Genomic DNA, 26,757 nt, shown 5'->3' with positions numbered 1-26,757 from the left:
AGGTGTTGTAGTGCTGTCCCAATTCTTAGGGGTAAATTTCAAAGCCCTCCCCCTTCACCCTCGGTTTTAAGGGCCATGGGGTAGGGGTACAAAAATAGAATTGGGATTGGGCCAAGGTATGATCTTATTCTGCCTCCCTAATCCTACCCAAAACTTAAACCCATCTTCTACCTTAATAACAATTAACAAACAGCTAATTAGTAGTTTATTAAGCTAGTAATGTTAGTTAATTGTTAGTTAATACTGTGAATTGTGACCTAAACTAAAGTGTTGTCTACAGATGGATATATCATGCCAACATTGAAAAAAATATGATAAATCTTTGTCTATTTCATTTGTTCAATCTTTCTTTTAAGCATCCTTTCTTTTTATCTCTCTTTCTTTCCTAATCTCTTTCATGATCTATTTCTTGATCTCTTTCTTTCTCCATCTCTTCTTTCTTTCTTAATCTCTTTCATGATCAATCTCTTGATCTCTTTCTTTCTCCATCTCTTCTTTCATGATCTATCTCTTGATCTCTTTCTTTCTCCATCTCTTCTTTCTTTCTTAATCTCTTTCATGATCTATCTCTTGATCTCTTTCTTTCTCCATCTCTTCTTTCTTTCTTAATCTCTTTCATGATCTATCTCTTGATCTCTTTCTTTCTCTATCTCTTCTTTTTTTCTTGATCTCTTTCTTTCATTCCTTTCTTTGTTTCCACATCACTTTATTTGTCTTTTTCTTTTTTTGTCTCTTTCTTTCTTTATCGATCTCTCTTTTTCTTTCTTTCCAGATCTTTATTTATCTCTTGATCTCGTTCATTATCTCTTTCTTTCTTTGTCTCTTTCTTTCTTTATCGATCTCTCTTTTTCTTTCTTTCCCGATCTTTATTTATCTCTTGATCTCGTTCATTATCTCTTTCTTTCTTGGTCTTTTTCTTTATCAATCTTTTTCTTCTTCATTTTTTTCTTCTTTCTTTCTCAATTTCTTTCTTTCTTTCTTTCTACATCACTTTATTTGTCTTTTTCTTCTTTCTTTCGCAATCTTTTCTTTTTTTCTTCATTTTTTTTCTTCTTTATTTCTTTCTTTCTTTCTTTCTTTCTTTCTTTCTTTCTTTCTTTCTTTCTTTCTCGAACTCTTTCTTTCTTTCTTTCATCACCCTATATTTATACAGGTTAAAGCACTAAGGCAAAACTTTGTCAACAAATTTTACCATTTTAAAAATAGTTTATATAAATAAAATTAAGCAGCTACACAGACATATTAACTTATTTGCTGTATGGCTATTTTAAACACGGCTGCTATATTGGTGAGAGCAAGCATACGTCTGCAAAATGCAATTTAAAAAGTCCATTGAGTGAAAACCAAAAATCTGATAAACGCATTTTTAAAAGGTCTATTTCACAAACATTATAAATCCTAACCATGTTAAAGACATTCTAAACATCTATTTAACATCTTCTGACAAGAAATGTCTCACAGACACATTGCAGATTATTAAACCATATGTGTGAAAACAGCGATGCAGTATGTTGCACATCAAATAGACGTCTCTATTATTTACATCTGCAATCAGGGCTTTGCATGTCAATACATATATATATCACACACTCATTAAACGTACACACTGACACAAAGACACATACCCTAAAAAGCAGATGGGGCTTCACAGTGACCCGCACTTTCTTATTCATCTTCTTTGCCTGTAATGCAGGGATTAAAACAATATTAACATAATGACAGAAAGAACAACTGTGATTGCACAGTTTTGCTTGTGATCCTCACCTTCGTTTTCTCCAGCTCCTCCTCGATCTTCTCCACAATACCAGCATCCAAGATCTGCAGATCACATGATGCTCTGGAGATGGAGCTCACTGGATGCGTTTTCAACCATCCCTGGATCTCTTGGACCTTTTCCACTCTTTATTTATTTATTTTTTTAAGCGTCACAATAAGAAACAGTCACATTATTATCAGTAACTCTGGCAATCTATTAATGTGCAGCTTTCTGAACAAAATTTGTAATGGACAAAGTAGGACATTGGATATGAATTCTATGTACAACTGCTGCTTTGAATACACACCCATTCTCATCCTCTCCTGGCCAGATGTCGTCTTCGTAAAATATGTCATCATGACTGTTTCGTGCTACGTGGTCAAACACCTCTGAAAATCTAAGGCAAAAACAACAATAAAAAAACTTAGGTGCTGGTGGTTATGCAGAAGTTTTAACTATGACCACAAATATACAAACACACCGTTCTAGGTATTCAGCTATTAGCTCCTCTACAGCAGCAGAGTAGAGCCACTCCTTCTCTGTTCTCTTGGTGTAGCCAGGGACTTCCTCATTCTTTTTGTTGAACTTGAGATTAAGGCCCACGTTGACTTTCTGCTCTCCATGTGGACTGCAAAGAGCCAAAAGCATTTAAAAGAGACATTCATTTATAGACAAAAAAATGATTCACATTAAATATTAAATAATTCAAATAAATTTCCTGAATGGTCCAATAGTAAAATTTTATTGATTTTGCTTAACACGTGTATAAAACTTACAAACAAACAAACAAACAAACAAACAAACAAACAAACAAACAAACTAACTAACTAACTAACTAACTAACTAACTAACTAACTAACCAACTAGCTAAAAAACTAACTAACAAACAAACTAAAAAACAAACGAACTAACTAACTAACTAACTAACTAACTAACTAACTAACTAACTAACTAACCACCAAACCAACAAACTAACTAAAAAAACTAACTAACTAAAAAAGAAATTAACAAAAAACAAACTAACTAAAAAACAAACCAACTAAAAAACAAACTAACAAACTAACTAACTACCAAACCAACAAACTAACAAGCTAAAAAACAAACTAACAAACAAACCAAAAAACAAACCAACTAACAAACTAACAACCACACTAACTAACTAACTAACTAACTAAAAAACAAACAAACTAACTAACTAACTAAAAACAAACTAACTAACTAAAAAACAAACTAAAAAACAAACTAACAAACAAACTAAAAAACAAACTAAAAAACAAACAAACTAACTAACTAACTAAATAACCAACCAACCAAACTAACTAAAAAACAAACCAACTAAAAAACAAACTAACTAACAAACTAACTAACTAACTACCAAACCAACAAACTAACTAACAAGCTAAAAAACAAACTAACCAAAAAAACAAACCAACTAACAAACTAACAACCAAACTAACTAACTAACTAACTAAAAAACAAACTAACAAACTAAAAAACAACCAAACAAACAAACTAAAAAAAAAACTAAAAAACAACCAAACAAACAAACTAAAAAACAAACAAACTAACAAACTAAATAACCAACCAACGAAACAAACTTAAAAACAAACAAACAAACTAACTAACTAACTAACCAACCAACCAAACAAACAAATAAACAAACAAACTAAAAAAACAAACAAACTAACTAACTAACTAAATAACCAACCAACCAACAAACCAACAAACAAACAAACAGACTAAAAAACTAATTAACAAACAAACTAACTAACAAACAAACAAAAAACAACAACAAACTAACTAACTAACAAACTAACAAACAATCAAACTAACGAAAAAAAACTAACTAATTAACATACAAACAAACAAACAACCTAACTAACTAACTAACAAACAAACAAACAAACAAACTAGCTATCTAACAAATAAATAAATAAATAAACAAAACAAAAATAATTTTAAATACAACAAGCAAGTTAGGCAAAAACTAATGTACAGTTTGAGAAATAGATGTTCATTGTGAGTTACATAAGAAAAAAGCAGATTTTATCGGCCAATAACTATTATTAAAAGCCTATATAAACTCATTTCAATAAATAAAAAGCAATACAAACTAGCAAAACACTAAAACCACACTTTATATTTAGTTAGTTGATTTAGCCATCTAACACTATAAATATACAGTCAAACCGGGTTTATTCATACCCCTGAACAGTAGGACAAATAGTGATTTATCAATTTTGCATGAAAACCTAATTCGATGCAATATGGTGCTTTTAAATGTATATTTCTTAGAGATTTTGCAGAGCACACAGAAATAGGGATGCACCAATTATAGATTTTATTTGTACTAGTTGATTCTAGTCGATTCACGGTTAACACAATTATTATGCATTCATTAATTTCAAAACACTACTAGTTTAGAAAACTCACATGAAATCTCATTATATTTTAACCCTTTAACTGCCTGCTCTACCAAATGGTTGACCATATTTTAAATAATGACTGTTAAACTCATTTAAAGAATGACTGTTTTAAATAATGGTTTACACTACAAACCATTGAGAAAAGAATCAAACAAACATAATCCTGTTGCACTACTACCCTTGATTTTGGATATTGTAAAAAAATAAAATAAAAACAAAACAAAAAAACAAGAAAACATGTTAAAAGAGAATCTGAAATATTTTATGGCACACTCCCAAAAATAAAGATGATTTAGTGTTCAAAAATTTATGATTTTATGCTTTTAAATAAATTGGTCTTACACTTCATATTTTCAGATTTTTCATAGTAAATGTAATAATTCTGCTATAATTCAGTACTTTTACCATAAACCGACATATCAACCATTTGGTAGAGGTTGCTATTTTAGAAATAAATAGAGTTAAATGCAATCCAAATTTTCTTTTCTTGGTGAAGCAGTTAAAGGCATAAAGGGTTATTTACTGCTGCTCAGTAACTAAATAACACAGCCCAAAATAATAATTAAAAACAGAAAATAGTCCATTTCTCTTTGGGTTTAAAAATAAGCGAAAAAAATACATTTTCTGCATTTAAACATAAGTAATAATTTTACACTGAAAATAAATGACAGAACAATTAATAAAAAAAAAAAAGTATTTGTCTAATGTAAATCTTAGCAACGTTTTAGCTAAATATTTTGCTTTTAAAGAGAACAAATGTAGTCAAAGGCTGCTGAACTTGTCTGAAGGCACTTTTGATCAACTATATTATGAACTTGTTTGGTATTTTTCATTTTGTTTTATTTTCTGCGTACATTCAATACAAAGCATGAAGCTGAACAGTCAGTTCTTGTCATGCGACTCACGCTGAGCTCACGCCAATCTTTCAACTAGGGGTGGCTGGAAAGCACATGCATGCACATCACTCCTCCCAATATATGCACAAGAAATTACGAACTTGCACACGCAAAAGACGCAATATGTGAATGGCATGATTAACGACAATTAGTTAGTTAATAGTCTCAGCCATAGTTAATCCAGTGTGTGTGCATATTAGCGTCAATGTCCAAGCTTGGAACTTAAAACTAGCGCACAGTTGGCATAACTTTGTTTAGTTGCAGCAGTTTTGTTTCATGCAGAAACACAGTGTTGAGAAGTCTTTACAATTAATTAAACATTATAATTTAAAGCGTGGTTAATAGGTGAAATCGGTTCATCTTTGCATCCATTATTGGAAATTGACTAAGGCAAATTAAATACAAATAAAATAGGCACTGTTATTAAAAAAAAGTGAATTTTGCTGACTTTTTCTTGGATCCTCTTCCGATAAAGATGCTACCGGAGAACCTTGAGACGAGGTAGCCGGTGATACCAAGGCGTGAGGCGAGCACATACCCGGGACTGTACTTCACTGAGTATTTCTGAAAGGAAAAAAGAAACCATTAGTAAAACCTGAAAACAAAAGTAATTTAAAAAGAGTACAGTTGCAGTCCAGACTACAAGACTTACATGCTGGTTCTGTATTAAGGCATCAAGCTGAGGTTCACACGGTACAGAGAAAACCACTCTGACTCGTCCCTCACTGATGACATCACTAGAGTCTTGCACCTGAGCAAACAGAAAACCTCCTACATCACTGACATTCAACCACTGGAGCTGGTACGAAAGCACAAAAAGCTGGACGTACTTCTCCCATTGCACCGTAATATGGATTTCCAACCATAAAGACCGCGGTGCCCAGAGGAAACAGCTCCTCCAGTGTCTTGAAGCGTGCCAATGAGGAATCAAAGGCCTTTATATCCTGAAATGAATAAACAATAAACGGCATATTTAAACATTAAAAAGGATTATTAGATAAGTTGGAATACTTATGAACACATTAAAAATGTTTCTGAAAGTAAGAGTCACCAAGCCTGCAATTACTTAATGAAGAATTTTAAAAATATAAATGTTTTCCTATTTAAAAATACAATTTATTCCTTTGATGACAAACTTCTGAACTTTCAGAATCATTACTCTGGTCTAGTCACGGTCACATGATCTTTCATAAGTCATTCTAATATATGAATTACTAATGATGGTGCTTATTATTGTCATCATGTAAAACAGTTTTTGGATATTTTTGTGAAAACTGATGCATCTTTTCAAACTTCTTTGAAGAACAATTTTTAAAAACCACTTGTTTGAAAAATTTATATTCTGTAATATTTTAAACATATTCATTGTAAACACTGAACAATATAATGCATCTTCACAGAATAAAAGAAAAAAAATACATTTAAATGGAAGTTTTTTGGAAAATAAGTTTCAGATATTAAAAAATTTAATGTTGTTTATTCATGAATAATTTGGTTTTGTGCCAAAATTTACCTTCACAATGGTCTGATATGGAAAGGGCAGGACCTGTTTGGCAAACTGCTTCTCCAAATGGACTTTTCCATTCTGACCGATGACATACTTCCTGCCTGTCAGCAGCTGGCCGTAAACCACCACATCCGTCTCATTGATTGCAATGCCTTTACGCTTATTAAAACTGAAAAGTAATATTACACAAATTGGCAACTTAATAAATTAAAAAAGACAAGAGAGTGTTCATTTTATGCTTCATTAATCACAAAATTTCATATTCATTAGAGGAGATTGTGATGTTTTGTATCTGCGGTCATAACAGCACCAAATGGTAACCACACTAAATATTAGTTCAAAATTAGTTCATGAACATATTGTTGTTAATATGGCTTAGTACATACACACTGATTGGACTTTCTGTGACTATCTACAGGGCTACTGTACCTTAACACTGCAGCTCCAGTGGTTAAATATCAGTTAATTTGACTAAATTCATGATGAAAGCTTTTATTAATCTTAGCTGCCTTTTTTTTAATTCAATGACTATAACAAATTAAAATCGTAGTAGTCGTAAAATAGTGACAGTAATAAATCTGATTTTTCTCACTGTAGATTTTAGTCCATTAACTAACATTTAGTAATGAGACTTTATTGTAAATAGATGGATTCGGATTTCTGCCTTCCAATCCGTCCCAGCATGGATCAACGTTTATCCTTTTTCTCATTACTTTATTAATACGATTATTTGAATCAGTATTTAATCTTAAAATGATTTTGACTAATGAATGAAGTTAATACATTGTTTAATATAATATAAGAATGTTCAGTGCATTTGCCTGTCTCTTTGTAACTATTTTCAGTAGCCACTAAACCAGGTCAGATGGCAAGGAGACCTCGAGTGGAACTAAAGAGTTTGATGATTGATAATTATTATTATTATTATTATTATTATTATTATGTGTTAATACTGTCTAAAGTGATTTTGATTTTATTATTATATTTTTATTATTATGTGTTAATACAGTCTAAAGTGATTTTGATATTATTATTATTATTATTATTATTATGTATTAATACTGTCTAAAGAGACTTTGATATTATTATTATTATTATTATTATTATTATTATTATTATTATTATTATTATGTGTTAATACAGTCTAAAGTGATTTTGATATTATTATTATTATTATTATGTTTTAATACAGTCTAAAGTGATTTTGATATTATTATTATTATGCGTTAATACAGTCTAAAGTGATTTTGATATTATTATTATTATTATTATTATTATTATTATTATTATTATTATTAATATTAATATTATTATTATTATTATTATGTTTTAATACAGTCTAAAGTGATTTTGATATTATTATTATTATTATTATTATTATTATTATTATGTTTTAATAAAGTCTAAAGTGATTTTGATATTATTATTATTATTATTATGTTTTAATAAAGTCTAAAGTGATTTTGATATTATTATTATTATTATTATGTTTTAATAAAGTCTAAAGTGATTTTGATATTATTATTATTATTATTATTATTATTATTATTATTATGTTTTAATAAAGTCTAAAGTGATTTTGATATTATTATTATTATTAATATTATGTTTTAATACAGTCTAAAGTGATTTTGATATTATTATTATTATTATTATTATTATTATGTTTTAATAAAGTCTAAAGTGATTTTGATATTATTATTATTATTATTATTATTATTATTATTATGTTTTAATAAAGTCTAAAGTGATTTTGATATTATTATTATTATTATTATTATGTTTTAATAAAGTCTAAAGTGATTTTGATATTATTATTATTATTATTATTATTATGTTTTAATAAAGTCTAAAGTGATTTTGATATTATTATTATTATTATTATTATTATTATTATGTTTTAATAAAGTCTAAAGTGATTTTGATATTATTATTATTATTATTATTATGTTTTAATAAAGTCTAAAGTGATTTTGATATTATTATTATTATTATTATTATTATTATGTTTTAATAAAGTCTAAAGTGATTTTGATATTATTATTATTATTATTATTATTATGTTTTAATAAAGTCTAAAGTGATTTTGATAATATTATTATTATTATTATTATTATTATTATTATTATTATTATTATTATTATGTTTTAATACAGTCTAAAGTGATTTTGATATTGTTATTATTATTATTATTATTATTATTATTATTATTATATTATTGTATAGCCTAGTGTATGTCTGACGTTTGTATGTTTAAGATGTTAAAATATTGTTCAGAATTGTATGCACGCATCCACGTGAAAATTTTTGTAGTCTATCTGTGTTTTAACCAATCAGGTTAAAACACCTATATGTATGACGCAGTTAATGACGTTATGTGAGAGTATAATTGATGTTGATTTATGATTGTAAGCAGAGCGGCCAACGAACTCATTGCGATTGTAGAAGCTGGCATCTGCTGATAAAACTATCTGCAAACTATCTTCAGTAAACTTTAATTTATTTGAATCTCTGACTCAAAAATATCCCTACAAAAGCGTTACCTATTGTACTTTATAATCCTTTTGCATTTTAATTTGGTTAAAACATTTGATTACCCTGAACATGAATATACAATAAAGCAATACACCAAGTATGTTTTTGTTATTAGATCTGTTATAGTAACCTTTTTTTCGCAGCATAGATCAACAATGTGATATAAACTATACAGCTTATATAAAGCTTATATTTACAAATAATCGTCATAAACCTAACATTCAAGAACATAATCTTTTCAGCATGGTCCCCTATCATTTTTCACATCTAGCAGGGTTTTTCCACTTTTATTTCGGCACCATTTGTAACTGATCGGTTGTTTCGATCCTTGCTTAATAATAAGTAGTAATAAAAACCTAAAAAAGGACATTTAAAGTATCAAACAGAAGTATCCTTCATAGATCTGACGCCACAAATTTCACCAATCTGGGAAAAACCTGTATCTTGCCATTTGAATCTTTATGGCTCGAGATTTCCGATCTCATTCACTTCCACTCATTTTAAGATGTTAAAAACAGCTCGTTATGCTGCTTGATGTTGCTAACTGACATTTTCTTATTATATTATTCTATTTTGTCTGTATAGTCATGCAAACACTTGTTTTAGAGCAAGTAGTCTGCCCGTTTTCTGCGGTTTATTATTCTTAGTCAATTTTCCCATAGTCAACTGAATCAGAAGTTCTAAAACAATCACAAAAACGAGCGCACTTCTGCATTGAAGAATAAGGTCAATGATTTTGAGTCCACTGATAAAAACCTCACTCAATCATACGCCAAACAAATGAATCACACGGCAGCCTGTGATTTGGCAAACGCGGTATCTAGTCCCTCACTTCTTACCGCATTTTCAGTTATGTGTTGCAATTATGCGGAATTTCTCCATAAGAATGAAACCAACAATTGCAAGAAATTAGGCTGCGTGACAAACAATCCTGACAGTAAAGATAAAACTAAATGAATTCCTTTGCACCTCCTTCAAGAAAATCATGCTTGATACTACAATGTGACATAAGCATAACAAGTTTGTTTGTGTTCACCATGTTCTGTGCCTCTATTTTATTTTCTGTTTTCATTCTGTACAGCACAATAATATTGAACACATTATTTTGAGAGATACACTCATCACAGACTGATGAATGTAATTTGTTAATTATAAAATGCCTTTTTATACATTATTGCTGAACTATGCTGTAAAAAATTGCCACTTAAAAAGTTAAGGCAAGGCAAGGCAAGTTTATTTATATAGCACATTTCATACACAGTGGCAATTCAAAGTGCTTTACATAAACAGGAATAAAAGAAACAATTATAAGAGAAATAAAAACAAACAGAAAAAAAATAAAATAAAATAAAAGCTGATAAAATGTGTTATAAAAGAGTTAAAAAGAAGAGAAAAACAATAGTTCGATCTGTCGGACGTAGCACAGTGCTCATTCAGTAAAGGCACAGCTAAACAGATGTGTTTTCAGTCTTGATTTGAATGTGCCTAATGTTGGAGCACATCTGATCATTTCTGGAAGCTGATTCCAGCAGCGAGGGGCGTAATGGCTGAAAGCCGATTCACCCTGCTTTGACTGAACTCTTGGGATTTCTAATCTATTTGATCCTAAAGATCTGAGTGATCTGTTTGGTTTGTATTCAGTGAGCATATCTGTAATGTATTGAGGTCCTAGGCCATTTAGTGATTTATAGACCAGTAATAATACTTTAAAATCTATTCTAAATGTGACTGGGAGCCAGTGTAAAGACCTGAGGACAGGTGTGATGTGCTCTGATTTCCTGGTTCTGGTCAGAATTCTGGCCGCAGCGTTCTGGATGAGCTGCAACTGTCTGACTGTCTTTTTGGGAAGGCCAGTGAGGAGGCCATTACAGTAATCCACCCTGCTGCTGATAAAAGCATGAACAAGTTTCTCTAAGTCTTCACTGGAAACAAAGCATCTAATTCTTGCAATGTTTTTGAGATGATAGTATGCTGATTTACTAACTGCTTTGACATGACTATTGAAACTCAGATCTGACTCCAGAGTCACACCAAGATTCTTGACCTTATTTTTTGTTGTTTGACCCTTAGAGCCAAGGTACGCATTCACCTTGAGAACCTCATCTCTGTTCCCAAACGCAATGACTTCAGTTTTCTCTTTGTTTAACTGAAGAAAGTTTTGGCACATCCAATTGTTAATTTCATCAATACATTGGCAGAGGGTGTCAATGGGGCTGTAGTCATTAGGCAGTAAGGCTAGGTAGATCTGAGTGTCATCAGCATAGCTGTGGTAGGAGATTTGGTTCTTTCTCATTATTTGGCTCAGAGGGAGCATATAAAGGTTGAACAGGAGTGGTGCCAGAATCGAGCCTTGTGGGACTCCACATGTCATGGGTGTCCACCCTGACCTATGGTCACCTATACTGACATAGTATCCTCTCCCTTCAAGGTAAGATCTGAACCATTTGAGGACCGTCCCAGACAGCCCAACCCAGTTTTCCAGCCTATCCAGAAGTATGCTGTGATCGACAGTGTCAAATGCAGCACTGAGATCAAGCAGTACCAGCACTGTTTGTTTGCCTGAATCTGTATTTAGGCGGATGTCATTGATTATCTTTATAAGGGCGCTCTCTGTACTGTGATGTGGTCTGAAACCAGATTGAAAATTATCCAAACACCCCTTGAAGTTTAAGAACTTGTTAACCTGGTTAAAAACAACTTTTTCAATGATTTTGCCAATGAAAGGGAGATTTGAGATGGGCCTGTAATTGCTCAATATGGTGTTATCTAGGTTGCTCTTCTTCAAGAGGGGTTTAACAACTGCAGTTTTAAGTGAGTTAGGAAAAATCCCCGAGAGAAGTGAAGCATTTACCACTTTTAGAAGATCCATTTCTAAGCAGGTAAATACCGTTTTAAAGAATGATGTGGGGAGCGTGTCGAGACTGCAGGTTGATGTTTTCATAATTTGCACGATCTCTTCTAAGATTTTGCCATTAATTGCCATGAAATCGGACATAATGTCTGATTTCTTAAGTTGTGGTTGAGCTAGTCTGACGTCAACACAATTTGGCTGATTGGATGAGCTGATTGTCTTTCTGATATTATTGATCTTGTCAGTAAAGAAATGAGCAAACTCATTACATTTGCTTTCAGAGAGTAGCTCACTGGGAATCTGACTGGGGGGGGTTGTGAGTTTCTCTATCGTTGCAAAGAGTTTACGAGCATTGTTTACGTTGCTGTTTATAAGGCTTGAAAAGAAAGTCTGCCTAGCAGTTTTTAGTTCCATATTAAAAGCACGAAGACTGTCTTTATAGATATTATAATGGATTACTAGTTTCGTCTTTCTCCACATACGCTCAGCTTTTCTGCACTGTCTTTTCGTCATTTGAATTCTTGGGGACCTAGTCCAGGAACCCCTTTGGCTGCTAGTTATCTTCTTGGCTTTAACAGGAGCAATGTCATCTATGACATTCTTAACTTTAGAGTTAAACAAATCAAGAAGAGAATCAACAGAGTCTGCAGATATACTTGGTGCTAGCGATATGGCCTTCATAAACTGCTCATTAGTGTTCTCATTTATGCATCTCTTTCTGACAGAGACAGATCTGTCTTTAATAGCTGGAGTGATCAATATATCAAAGAAAATACAGAAATGATCAGATAGTGCAACATCCTTAACAACAGTTGATGAAATGTGTAAACCCTTAGTTATAAGTAGATCAAGAGTGTGTCCACGATTGTGTGTGGGTCCTTGAACATGCTGAGTCAGATCAAAAGTGTTCAAAACAGTCATCAGTTCTTTTACAGCATTGATTTCTGGATTATCAATGTGAATATTAAAATCCCCAGCAATGGTAAAATAGTCAAATTCAGAGGTTACTATTGATAACAGCTCTGTAAAATCATCAATAAAAGCTGGAGAATATTTTGGAGGTCTGTAGATAATGATCAGTAAGATACGTGGAGCACCTTTTAGTGCTATACTCAGATATTCAAAAGACAAAAAGTCACCAAATGACACTTGTTTACACTCATAGACATCTTTAAACAGGGCAGCAATGCCTCCACCTCTCCTATTGGCTCTGCAAACACTCAAAAAGTCAAAGTTTAAAGGAGCTGTTTCATTCAGAACTGCTGCGCTACAGCTGTCATCTAGCCAAGTTTCATTTAAAAGCATAAAATCAAGGCAATTTGAGCTGATAAAATCATTGACTAAAAGTGACTTATTGTTGAGTGATCGGATGTTTAAAAGTGCTAACTTAACAGTTTTAGCTGTTTTTGCTACAGTAGTCTCAGATTTATATTTAATAGACACAAGATTTGAGTGATTTGCTATACGGCCTGAACAAGTCTTCGGTTTTCTGTCACGTAATACAACACATATATGTGTAGAGAAAGCTACAGGCACACTGGGTTCCTGCTTGTTCTGTAAACATCTGATAAAGACACTGTTATCTAAGCAGGCACCCGAGACACATCATGGAGAGCAGTTTTGTTCACCAGCTGAGGATGGTGCGTTGTTGTTTGGGCCCTGGCGGTGGGGCAAATGTCGGAGGGCTCTTCCACGTGGGCTCAGAGGTGGTTGTGGAGCAGGCCGCTTTTTGGTTGGTAACTGGGGGCTTGCGGCGATGGAGTGTGAAAGTTTAGTTCCAGCATGCACCAGTTCCTCCATCTTTTTTGAGAAACCCAAGAGAGGCGAGCAAGGTGATAATGGGAACGTGTCTGGTGACAGAGGCTGTGGCTCTGGAGATTCTGGGTGCTGAAATATGTTTTCCTGGGTGTTTTCCTGAGGATCATTTTTTAGTGACGAGACATGATGCTGTTCTGATGCGTCACAGTCTGTCTGTGTTGAGCAGAGGGCCAGCGATAGTGTCTCTATCAACAGTGGGTGTTTTGGCTGCGTGGCGTTATCACTGTCCTTGGGTGATGCGTCAGCCCCAAGTCCACTCGGGAGCTGATTTGAGGTCCTGTGGTCATCTGGACATTTGCTGGGTGTGTATGTGCCATTTGGATTGAGGTCAGTGGCACATACAGCTGATGGATGATGGAGGGAGAAAAATATATTGTCCTTTAGTACCTTTGCACCAAGTTTGTTTGGGTGAAGGCCGTCTGATGTCAACAGTTGTCTTTGGTTCCAGAAGAGATTGAAGTTGTCAATAAAATTCAGTCCTTTCCTGTTACATGCTTTCTGCAGCCATACATTTAGACCAAGCAGCCGTGAAAACATGTTTGTCCCTCTTGCAGGCAGTGGTCCACTGATGAACGGCTGAATTTTCACTCTTTCAACTGTTTCCAAGAGCTCACAGAAATCTCTCTTGAGCAGTTCTGACTGTTCCTTCCGAATATCATTCTTCCCCACATGGATGATAATCCGTTTTGCAGTCTTGTGCTTCTTCAGAATTTCCTTAAGTTCTTTGTTTACATCAGAAACTGTTGCATGAGGGAAGCAGTATGTCATTGTAGATTTGCTCCTAAAATTCCTGATTATTGAATCTCCTACAACTAGTGTTCTTATCTCAGGTGCGATCGGAGCAGAATGCCGCTGTCTAGTCGGCCTTGAGCCTCTGTTCCATGCAGAGTTAGCTGCTGAGTCATGCGATCTCTGTCTGACTGCATTTGGGGATTCTTCACCCATATTACTCAATACTTCATATCTGTTCTGAAGCTGTATTTGAGTCCGAGCTGTATTTGGGGTAGAGGACGCTAATGCGGCAGCGTATGATCTGACCCCGTGAGTACCCTTTGGTCTCGCACCTTGTTTATGCCAATGCTCATTTTCAACAGCTTTAATCTGTTTTTCAGTGCTCGGAATAGTGGTAGGAATAGATTTATGGGACTCACCGGCTATTTGCTGTGAGCGTCCACAATGACGCTGCAGTTCTGGTTGGATCGCAAGTAACTTTGTTTCAAGAACTGCAATCTTTTGTAGAAGTTTGTGGCAGTTTGTACAGCAGTGAGAATCTGAATTAATCCGATCCAGAGGCATTTTCACAGCCGTGTTTTCCCGTCTCAGGAATGTGAGCAGCTGATAGCTGGTAGCGGGAGGATTGTTTAGACGATAATTCCCCTCTTGTTAGTAAAGCTATATTCCAGAAAGTTTGTAGAATCGATGCTGATCATCAAGTTGTGTCGTTTGAGCACTGTGCTGATAGGCTCAAGTTAAAATTAGGGTTTAAGATATAAAAGCAAGTGAGCAGAGAGCGGAGCAGTAGGCAAAGACGTCCGAACAGTAGCGAAGCAGGAAGTAAAAAGTTAATTACACCACTTCACTATAACCGTCTAACAGGTGGGGAATTTCAACAAAAATTTATAAATATATTTATATACATCCATGTATATATAAAATATATGAATATATAAATATGCATATATGGTCAATAATTTCCAAGTGTGAACTCAACAGGTTGATATTTAAGGGGACAAAACACTTTAGAGGTTGCTCACAGTTAAACAGATGTTACTCCTGTAATACGGGCAAAGCATCATAGAAGCGTAGGACAAAATACGGATGCATCAAACGGGCAGAGAATGAATCAGTACGAAATATGCTTGTTAATAAATTACATTAAAAAAAAGGTTAATAAAGGGTTCAGCTTACTGCTCTGTGAGGCCTTGCACTTCTTTGACCCAATCCTTCTGCTCTTTATCAGTCACACGGCTGACTTTAGTGGGTGGTGGATTGTTCTCCATGTACAACACCTGTGATCCTGAGGGCTCCTCTAATGAAAATCTGCAGAGCAAGGAGACACCCATAACAGACCGAAGGAGAAAGTAAAGGGGATTGCACAGCAGACGCATCAACCTGCACCATGCCATGTCTTTTAGAATTGTAAACACGGTTTTCTAAGTGGGCCATGCATTTACTATCTGTTCGTGTCACTTAGTAACATTTAGATAACCATGTAAAAATGCGTCCAGTGTGTGACTCGCTTTAGAGGGAGCTGCATGACCTTATTAAATAGCAACAATCAAAATCCATCAATACAACAAACAAAACGTACTTTGTCTCTCCATCTGAAATGGCTACAACTCGTGCTTCCATCAAATGAGGCCAGTTCACAAACAAAGATCTTCCAAGAACCAGCGCCGCAACATCTTCCACCTGCATTGCAGAGAAATCAGAAATTTACTGTCAAAGCACTATAACCTTACAATAGAGTTAAGTGTGTCCATTTAAAGGGCACCTGTTATGCAAAATACACTTTTTACACATGTGTTTGGACTTGTTTTTACATGAATGTTGTACACCCAGTCCCAAACCAGCGGTTCTTAATTCTGGTCCTTGCAGCACCCCACCTCATATTTTGTATTTTACCATTACCACTTCGTTTGTTTTTTCCATTTGACCGTAAGTGCCCCAGCAAGGACCAGGATTAAGAACAGCTGCTCTAAGCAACAGAGACGGCTCACTTAAAGGGATAGTTCACTCAAAAGTGAACATTTCCTGTTAATTTACTCACCCACACACAGGTCATCCAACATATAGGTGCCTTTTCTTCTTCAGTAGAGCATTAAGGAAGATTTTTAGCTTAATTTGAGGTCCTTGGGGATTCATATAATGGTAAGAAGTAGTGATAGTTTTTTCGATTAAAAATAAAAGCATACAAACAAGTCCAAATCAATAGCCAATGCTCCTATGGCACAATGAGCAGCATGTGCGACTGTAGTTCGATTGTAGTCCAGTCGCTTTTGATGATGAATACGTAAAGGCTGGTGCAATCAACAATATCAATCAACAAACTGCATCTCCTGACCTTCCGTCCAAGAACATTCTCGCTCTTTTGTCAACAAACATGACCGGACTACACTCTGACTGCCGTTATACCGTTGAAGTCAGAATTATGAATTATTAGCCACCCCTGTTTATTTTTATCCCCAATTTCTGTTTAGCGGAGAGAAGATTTATTCAGCACATTTCTAAATATAATAGTTTTAATAACACATTTCTAATAACTGATTCTATTCAGCTTAATGTAACATTTAAAGGCTTAACTTTTTTCACTGTTTTGGATCACATTAGCTAATAAATATACTTTAAAATAACAGACTAGACATCTCAAACTAACTCAAACTTCAACTAACAGCTCAAACTTTTTATTTTAATTTCACAGGGCCTTTAAGATCTACATTAGAAGTCCACCAGTGTTTAGTCTGATGGAATAAACTGCTTACCTGCTCCATCTCATGGCTTGGTAAAATATCTAGGATCATGTTTTCTCCTCTGCTGCTTTGTTGAAACACCGTCACTCCACTTTTCTTCTTGTAAAACTGGGTGAGAAACACAGCAGGAGAATCTGCATTAATCCTGTGCTGATCAGACGATGATCTGCATTAATTGGATGACACACTGTAATGAGTACTCTACTTTATGACGGATGTGCTGTAATGTGGGGAAGCCACAGAAATAAAGCGCTCCTCTGTCGATCCTGCATCTCACGTGATCAGGTGATACACGCCAGGCATCCATCGGGACCGGTGTTTGCCTAAAAGCACAAGAAGGGTGGGATTTAAAAAGCATGATGAACAAATATGATCAATCTTAACACTGTTTATGATTTCTTAACTGTGGTCAAATAATAACAGTTTTAACATTAATGAAAAAATAACACATTAGTAGCAATAATTACATTTTTTCATCATTTTGGAAGAGTGTAATTATGAGCAAGACATCATTTCCCTTATGCTCTGCTTGTCGGATGTGAAAGACTGGTTGTCCTTGAACTTTCTAGATTTTAATGAAAGTAAGAGTGAAATGATTTTGTTCGACCCGTCAAACTCTTCCAGAGCACCAATAGTTAATCTAGAAAAATTAAGTTTTTCTATGAAGCCCTGGGTAAAAAATCTTGGTGTTATTCTAGATGATGGCTTGAGCTTTGACAAACAGATAAATGCAGTGGTCAAATCCTGCTTCTTTCAGCTTACTGAAATCTAAACTGTTAAATCTATTTTATCTAGAAAAAATTTTGAAAAAATAATCCATGCATTTATTACTACTAGATTGGACTATTGTAACTCATTATACTTTGGGATTGGTCAGAAAACCTTATCCCGGTTACAAGTAGTTCAAAATGCTGCTGCAAGGCTTTTAACAGGGACCAAGAAACATGAGCACATTACCCCAGTTTTACGCTCTCTGTACTGGCTGCCTGTGCACTATCGAGTCACTTTTAAAATGCTGCTCTTGGTTTTTAAATCTCTAAATGGCCTGGCACCTTCTTATCTGTCAGACATTTTAATTGAGCATCAGCCTGGTCAGTCTCTTCGGTCATCTAACCAGAGACTGTTATTCATACCTAAGTCGAGGCTGAAATGCAGAGGTGACCGTGCTTTTGCAGTAGCTGGTCCTAGGTTGTGGAATGTTCTGCCCCTCTGTATCAGATCTGTTTCATCCCTGTCTGTTTTTAAATCTAGGTTAAAAACTTATCTCTTTGATTTAGCATTTTATAAGTAAAAAGTGTCTGTTTTAGCAATAATTTTATAATTTTATATATACATTTGTTTTTATCTGTTTTGATTTGTATTGTGCAGCACATTGGTCAACCTCTGGTTGTGTTAAATAGTGCTATAGAAATAAAATTGACATTGACATTGACATCAAGGTAAAATGAAGGCATGCTGTGTTAATCATCATCATCATCATCATCATTTTTAACTAATAATTCGATGTACATCAAGTAATTAGAATAGGCCTTTTATTTAACTGTCAGGTTTGTAAATAGCTTTCCCATGTGGTCTCCCATTCAGGTACTGACCGGGTGCAGCCCTGCTTACCCTCAGTGGGCGACCATGTGAGAGTTGAGAGAGCTAGCTGCCGGATTATTAATTATTATTATTATTATTATTATTATTATTATTATCATTATCATCACCATTAATACATTTTACCCAATAATTAGAAAAAAATATTAGTCTAATCCTAACTACTAATGATGTTTTTAAAGTGTTGAGTGTAAGTAAAAATGTAAGTGTGTGATCCCACATTACAAATGTGAGTGGATGAAACAGACCATTCTCAACAACATCCCCAAACTGTGCAGCAGAACTGACCTGGCATGGCAGTGGACGATATTGGGGAAGATCTGCGGATCTGGGGAATTATAGGGATAATCCAGCTCTTTATCGAAGCAGTAAACTGCGCACTCCGTATGCCTGTTCCTGGCCTTCTCCGATGGGGTCAGATTATGAGTGTAGGGCTCCATAGCGGCTAACAAGCATTTCTGAGAGCAAACACAGACATCACACAACAGCACTTCCACCACAGATGTTAAAAGTGTCGTATGTGAAGATGTTTAAAGCACCTCGTCGATGAACGGGATGAGCACCACGGCTTCCCACTCCTGCTGTTTGCCGTTCAGGTCAGTTTTGAAGTCTAGTGGGTAATACTCGACAATGGGGGAGCTCAGTGACGTCATCAGATGCTGTGGGGAACAGAGAGTCGGTAAACAGGCCTATCTTTTCTGTTAGAGCAAGACAGTGCGGGTCAATAGAATAAATTAATGACCTAACATTTTACACCATATTTCTCCAGTTTGTTAAATGACATTAAATGGTTAGTTCACCCAAAGATGCAAATTTGTTATATAATTACTCACTCTCATGTCCTTGTAATCTCTTAAGACATTCGGCCTTAGTATACGAAGTAACTACAGAGTCTTTGAGCTTTAAATAACCAAAATATCAAAATGATTGAATGATTCGATTTTGAATGAAATGCTAATGGTCAAATCTAATTAATTTAATTATGCTAAGCTAAGCTAATATTTACCTCGCCAGAACAAGGAAAGAGCTGAATGGGTTCAAAAATGGTTCAGGTCAACTGCTTAACTCAAGACTGGTGAAACAAGGCTTTTTCAAAACATAAGGTGGAGTGTTCTTTAAATCATCAGACAACAAGTTAAGATAGGATGGCTCCCTCATTCTCCAGAGACAGTACCAGTCCAGAGATGTTCGAAGTCCAGAAAAGACACCAAAAACATTCCATGTGACTACAATAGTTCAACTGTAATCATACAATGTAATGCTCCATGAACTATTTTGTGTGCCAAAAACATGATAGAAATGAGATGCATGTTTACTACAGGCAGTATGGCATATTGCCATTAGAGTCAGCAGTGCAACATGCAAGTGTCATTTTTCCCCATAGTAAATGTGCACCCTAATCTGACAAGGAAGACATTTTGCCAAACATAGTAACTTTTATCATATTTTGGTGCACAAAAGTGTTCTTGGAGCTTCATTTGATTACAGTTGAACCACTGAATTCACATGGAAAGTTTTCGGTTCATTTTCTGGACTTTAAACATCTCCATTTCTGTCTATGTAGCATGAGAGAGCGCTCAGATTTCATCTGAAATATCCTAATTTGTGATGAACAAAGGTCTTAGGGAATTAGAATGACATGAGGGTGATTAAGGAATCATTTGCAAGCAGCCTACATTACTAACAGTGGAAACACAGCAATAATCAACCTCTGTTTCATCTTGCTTGAACTAATGTGTTCAGAACAAAAGATACAAGACTGCCTTTTCTAGAATCCTCTCAAGTGGTGTAGACTCCTACATTCTGATTGGTCACAGCCAAACCATGTCATAGCTAATTACCATAATGGGGACCTGATTTCAAAACTCCTCAATGCTCATACTGCCCAAGACAGCTCTTTAGATATGCAAATGAGGCATTATTAAATATGCACTAGTCTGCATATATATTTTTACCACAAAACCTGAACATCAGATGTAGTTGGGTTAAATTTTGAGAATGAAATCTGGCAAATTATGTATGAACATATCCACCTGTATCTGGCAAATTATGTATGAACGTATCTCTCAGTAAAAACCTTCAGAATAAATTAATGTATAAATCTGTGAAGTTTGGAGTATAGTTGGTGCTAGTACTTACCTCTGCCATGGCTTGTACCACCGCCGCGAAACAAAGTGATTACCAAAATTTGTTTTAGGTGTAACGTACGTATGAGACACTGCCACCAGGGGGTGCAAAGTGACGGGATGCAAACGGACAGAAATATAGCTCTAAATATCCTAGGCTACTTGTAAATGAAGATAAAATAAAGAAACAAAGCATTATAATCCCTTCATAAATAATCATAAACTGACTAACAAGCTTTATTATCATCATTGTAAACCGGCAACTAGCTAGCTTTCTGCAACTCTCACAGGGTCACCCACTGAAGTTCAGCAGGGCTATGCCCGGTCAGTACCTGGATGGGAGGCCATATGGGAAAGCTAGGTTGCTGCCAGAAGTGGTGTTAGTTAGACCAGCAGGAGGCGCTCAACCTGTGATCTGTGTGGGTTCTAACACCCCAGTATATTGATGGTAACTCTATACTGCTTAGTGAGCGATGGAGATGAGATAATAAACTGAGGTTCAGACTCTCTGTGGTCATTAAAAATCCCAGGATGTCCTTCAAAAAAAAAAAAGTAGGAATCCTGCCCTCTGTCCATCATGGCCCTCTAACCATCCCTATATCATAATTGGCTTCATCACTCTGTCTCCTCTCCACCAATTAACTCGTGTGTTGCCTGGTGCAATATGGCTGCTGTTGTGTCATCCAGGTGGATTCTGCACACTGGTGATAGATGAGGAGATCCCCCCAAAAAATGTGTAAAGCACTTTGAGTGTCCAGAACAGCGCTTTATAAATGCAGGGAATTATTATGCATTAAACTTGTTAAATACAGTGGACAAACAAAAGAAAACCGTGAGCACTGCTCAAGTGGAGATTTAAGGCCCAGTGCAGGAGAAAACAGTCTTTTAAATTGTGCTGTTACTGAAATCTACCAACCTAAATTAATAGTGTGCGTGACAAAATGAGTTATAAAAAAACACTCTGGAAAAAAAATCTCTAAATGAACTGGTACATGAAAAACAACTTTTTGGCTACAGCGTCTCTCCACTGATGTGAAGAGGACGTATATTGTGTTTGTGTTTCACCTGGTAACACTGTGGAAGAAGGTCTTTGCTGGCTGATGGCAGGACGCCCAAGAGTTGCTCGAACGGCATGAAGGGTTTGGCCAGATCAAAGGTCAGCGAAAGGCCAGAGATGTTCCTCACGTCAGAGAGGAAAGGAGCGTAGTGGTATGGATAATACCTGTAGAGATTTGGGAGAGAAATGAAATCAAAATCCAACACATTTCTTTTATTAATACATGTTTCTGGTAGCTTTAAGTAGGCCTGCGTGATGACTTGCATAGTGAAGCACAGCATTTATTGTTTTATACTTGTGCAGCTCGGAAAATGCTGCATTTACATTACATCTACATCTAAGCCCATGAAATATATATTTTTGAGCTTTCTCTCATTCATTTGTTTATCTGACAAAAGGCAGAATAGCAGACATTGTCTATTTACTGGCTTTGCTGACATTTTGGGGGAGAGGGGGGAGGGTGTATGTGAAAATCCAAATTGGACAATCAAAAAATCTTTTTTAAACAATTTAATTTTTAATATGAATTGTGTATGATTTTCAAAAGGGTTTATTGAAAACGAATTTCTTGTTAAAAGTGTGTGCATTGAAACATTTTATTCTCAAATATTAAGTTTATCTTATTAATTGTCCCACTGTCCACAACATTATCCTAATTTAGCATTAAACAACAACAAGCAGTAAACACAGGGTGAGATTGAAAATGCTTTTCTGTTCTTATTGAATGTGTTTTCTATTAGATTGTAAGGGTCATTTTACCCTTTGTGCTGACATCTGGGAATTTCATGACTCACCAAATACCTTAAATAAATAAAAGCTATTTTCTCATTTTAATTCTTCCACTTATTTATTCCATTATTTATGTCAATTGTTCATGTTATAACCATAAGCAAAGTCTAAATGTAGATATTCTTTAAAGTTAACATATTTATCATATTATTTTGCAATAATAAAATATATTACGATTAGTCATAAAGAATATATCTATAATGTTAATCAATATATACAGTACTGTGCAAAAGTCTTAGGTCTAGTATTTTTACCAAAAAAAAGGTTTAAAGTTGGTTATTCTATATTTTACTAAATCCATATGAACTTTGAAAACATCTCTAAGATGCTTCAAATACCTACCTGCAAAGCTAACTGAAAAACTATGGGATGTGTACCAAGTGTTTTAAATGAAAAGTGTGATAATGGCAAATGTTAATTTGATTTAGTTGATTAATGAATAGACAAAATAAAAAGTATTTGTGTATTATTTTTGAAACCATCCTCATTTTACAGCATTTTTTCAACAAGAGCTGAAAACTTCTAACAATACTGTAGTTTTGCAGCTAGGTTTTATTTTTACATCTTAGAGATGTTGCCAAAGTTCTTCTGGATTGAGTTTGTCTCAGTTTGTTCTGTTTCTTCTTGTTATTCCAGACAGACGATGATCAGCTCAGATCTCTATGTGGAGCACTGGCTGTTGTCAGACTCCTTGTGCAGACAATTACCTCATTGTATAATTACAACTAATGACAAAAATAATGTTTGGAAATGTAAATTGATATTTGACATACTACAGAAAAATATCTTTTTTTTTCTTTGATAAAAATACTAGTGGCCTAAGACCTTTGCACAGAACTGTATATAATTCAACAAATACTAGAAACTGAGGTAAACAAATTTACACAAAAATTAAAGACTAAACTTAAATTTTTTCCCCTTTTGAACTTGTATGTAAGATTCACTCCATTAAATCCTCTCTCTCTCCGCTCACCAGCTCCAAGACTGAACTCCATGGTAGTAGTAATGCAATATCCACTGGATTCCCTCCACGTAACATTTAGCCTGATTGGCCAAAAACTCACTGCAAGATGAACACAGAGAAGACGAGACTTCAATAGTGTGCTTATTTTCAGATGCAAAGAGAAAACATGAAAACACATTCCATCTTCGCCAAATACAAAGTGCTTGGAGACTCACTCTGAGACGACTTCAACACCCATTTTGGTCATGTAGTAGGTGCGTTTATATTGTCGAAACTCTGTTTCAAACATGTCATCGTCCTCTCCGTCCTCCTCTGCTCCTTCTGCTGCATTGTGGGAAATATTAAGCCTAATTTAATTGCTTAAGCTTTTATTTCAGTATGTTGATGTACTTCTAACTGAAATGGAATATTGAGTAGGGGGCAGGGCTTTTGCTTTCCCTTATAGCAAACTAACAGTAAGAGGGGTGTGGCTAAGAATACTGTGGCTGAGTCTGTCAAACTGAAATCAACAGACAGGGACCACCACTCCAAACGCAGAAGCAAATGCTCAGACTGATTAAAGATTACCAAACAAACTTTTTTCAGTGGATTAACTTTTACGTATGGATTAATTCTTTACCTTAAGTATAAAAATGTGAGCTAGCAAAATAAACATTGTAAACTCATTTCACACACACTGTAAAGGGGCAAACAAAACTTTCCTCACCATTTACCCAGTTAGTTCTAAACTTTTTTTTCTTCTGTTGAACACAAAACAAAATATCCTGCAGAATGCTGAGGAAAAAGCCGCCACTGGCATTTCCATTAAGAACAAAAAATACTACAGAAGTCAAGGGCTGCTTTTTTCCAATATTCTTCAGTTTATCTTCATTTGTGTACAGAAGAAACTCCAACCGGTTTAGAGGATGAGCAAATCAAAATGTACTTTTAGATGACTAAAATATACAAAGGTGAGCAAATGACTAAAATGTACATTATTGGCTACGCTTAAGGAAAGCATCTAGAATAGTTATTAACAATATGTGGAGTCTGGACTTGTGTACCTCTTCCTGCAGTGGTGTGAGAATCTCTCACTCCATCAAGAGCCGCGAGACACAGAGAGTCGTCTGAAGACTAAACACAAAAAGAACAAAAAAAATGCCATGTTTTAATGCCATATCAGAAGCACTGGCTAAATATGAAAACACTTAATTTTATTAGAAAATTATTATTTAAGGAACCAAACACAAAGAAATGCAGCCAGCACTGCAATTACTCAAACCAAGAAAAATATTCTCATTCATCTAATGAAGAAAGAAAACAAAGAGAAAGCAGAAACAGTAATACGTTCATTTAGAAGACCGACATCTATTGCCTAGATCTGAATCTGACTCAATGGTCGGAGTCAATGGCAGCAGGCCATTACTCTATGACATGCTCACTATTGTTTACTATGATGTTATATGCGTATAGAAAAACAATGACAAAGAAAGGTATTTTAGTAAATCAAAACCAAAACTACTGATCAAAAAAACATTATTGTGATGTGAAAGAAAAGAAAAAATAATTATAAAAAAATTTAACTAAACTGAACAAATATTTAATTGCTATTTAAGCATAATTACTTTAATTGCTACTTTTCAATTCTGATTAGTATTTGATTTATGTGCATTACATTTAACAGTATTTAATTGTGATTACATTTCATTTAACTTCAAAAATTACTCATAAATAACAATAGATAAGCATTAATTCTGTGACAGAAATTCTGGCCAAACAAATCAGCCAAGAGCATGATTATTTACAAAAAAAAACACTTTTCGTAATAAATATAAAACATTTTCTATATTTACTTTTTTGCCAAAAACTTTAAAATATACATGCTTAACTACATATAGTATGATCTTTAATATGAATAAGTTTGTCTGAATTCTTCATAGTTTTTACTTCTATTTTTTTCAGTCGAATAACGTATGAAATAATTTTTTACCTTAAGAATAACAATGCAAGTTAGCAAAATAAACATTTTAAATTGTGATTAAACTTCTATGAATAAGTTTGTCTGAATTCTTCATAGTTTTTACTTCATAGTATTCTTTGCATTAATATGGTTTTGGATTCAGTGTTTGTTCAAACTATTTAATTTACTAATAAGAGGTTTGCAAACACTAAACTTTGCTCTGTTCGACAGTGGACGTATTCTGTTAACTCTTAAACTAGAATTACTAAAACTAAATGTATAAAATCTAAACACAAATGACTTTAACAAAATAAAAAATAAACTAAAACTAACAAAACCATTCAATGAACTAATACTAAACTGAAATGTACAACAAATTTCAATTTAAAAATAATAGCAAAACAAGAAGTAATTTAAAAATACAGAACTATAATAACCTTGAGGCAGGAATAAAAACACATTATAATGTGTGCTTGGATGTGTGGTCCAGCTAATACTTACTTTACTCTTCTTCATGTCTCTGCCATCAGCCTCCTCAGCTGCCAGCCCCGCAGCTTCATTCACATATTTGTTCCCCACCTTACTCTCAAACCACTTCAGGTCCACAAACACCTCACTGAAATGCTCCCGGTCAAACTGAAAACAGAGAAAAGGATGACAAGTTCAAACTGAAGCAGTCAGATTTACAGTCCCCCTTCTTGTATTATATAAGGAACAGGTAAATCAGTTCCCTTAAACCTGGTGCATCAATTCCAGTTGTTATGTTTAAGGTGATATTATAGTATCTGAAATATGACATATGTAGGTGAAAATATGCATTTGAAATCTGATTGAGGGTCTGAACTACAGCAACAAGGTTTAGTCATTTATCCCAGTATAAAGAAAAGCAAAAATATCTGTTATACCCTGTTGTTCAACTATACGCACCAATATAATGAAACATATGCAAACACAAACACACACGACCATTCGAATTTTTTTAATTGGAATAATTATTTTTTATTTTGAAAGAAGAATCTTTTGC

At 34.3% G+C, this 26,757-nt stretch overlaps 1 protein-coding gene across 3 annotated transcripts in view; it reads right to left on the bottom strand.

Moving 5' to 3' along the window:
• The window catches only part of xrn1 (5'-3' exoribonuclease 1), a 52,930-nt gene that overhangs the window by 17,292 nt on the left and 8,881 nt on the right, over positions 1-26,757 (bottom strand). For all 3 annotated transcript variants that reach the window (XM_056474467.1, XM_056474460.1, XM_056474452.1), the window contains exons 10-28: positions 26,235-26,369; positions 24,838-24,907; positions 24,010-24,118; positions 23,804-23,893; positions 22,050-22,206; positions 19,398-19,517; positions 19,147-19,316; positions 17,465-17,582; positions 17,272-17,367; positions 16,101-16,201; positions 15,698-15,829; positions 6,592-6,754; positions 5,909-6,022; positions 5,731-5,829; positions 5,527-5,642; positions 2,238-2,384; positions 2,064-2,153; positions 1,765-1,900; positions 1,626-1,682 (exon numbers count right to left, since the gene is read on the bottom strand). In XM_056474467.1, coding sequence (XP_056330442.1) covers positions 1,626-1,682; positions 1,765-1,900; positions 2,064-2,153; positions 2,238-2,384; positions 5,527-5,642; positions 5,731-5,829; positions 5,909-6,022; positions 6,592-6,754; positions 15,698-15,829; positions 16,101-16,201; positions 17,272-17,367; positions 17,465-17,582; positions 19,147-19,316; positions 19,398-19,517; positions 22,050-22,206; positions 23,804-23,893; positions 24,010-24,118; positions 24,838-24,907; positions 26,235-26,369 — 2,220 coding nt within the window. The remainder of the gene's footprint in view (positions 1-1,625; positions 1,683-1,764; positions 1,901-2,063; positions 2,154-2,237; positions 2,385-5,526; positions 5,643-5,730; positions 5,830-5,908; positions 6,023-6,591; positions 6,755-15,697; positions 15,830-16,100; positions 16,202-17,271; positions 17,368-17,464; positions 17,583-19,146; positions 19,317-19,397; positions 19,518-22,049; positions 22,207-23,803; positions 23,894-24,009; positions 24,119-24,837; positions 24,908-26,234; positions 26,370-26,757) is intronic.

The sequence above is a fragment of the Danio aesculapii genome, chromosome 2 (genome assembly GCF_903798145.1).
Source record: "Danio aesculapii chromosome 2, fDanAes4.1, whole genome shotgun sequence".
Classification (NCBI taxonomy): domain Eukaryota; kingdom Metazoa; phylum Chordata; class Actinopteri; order Cypriniformes; family Danionidae; genus Danio; species Danio aesculapii.
This window is presented reverse-complemented; position numbering and strand designations above follow the sequence as displayed.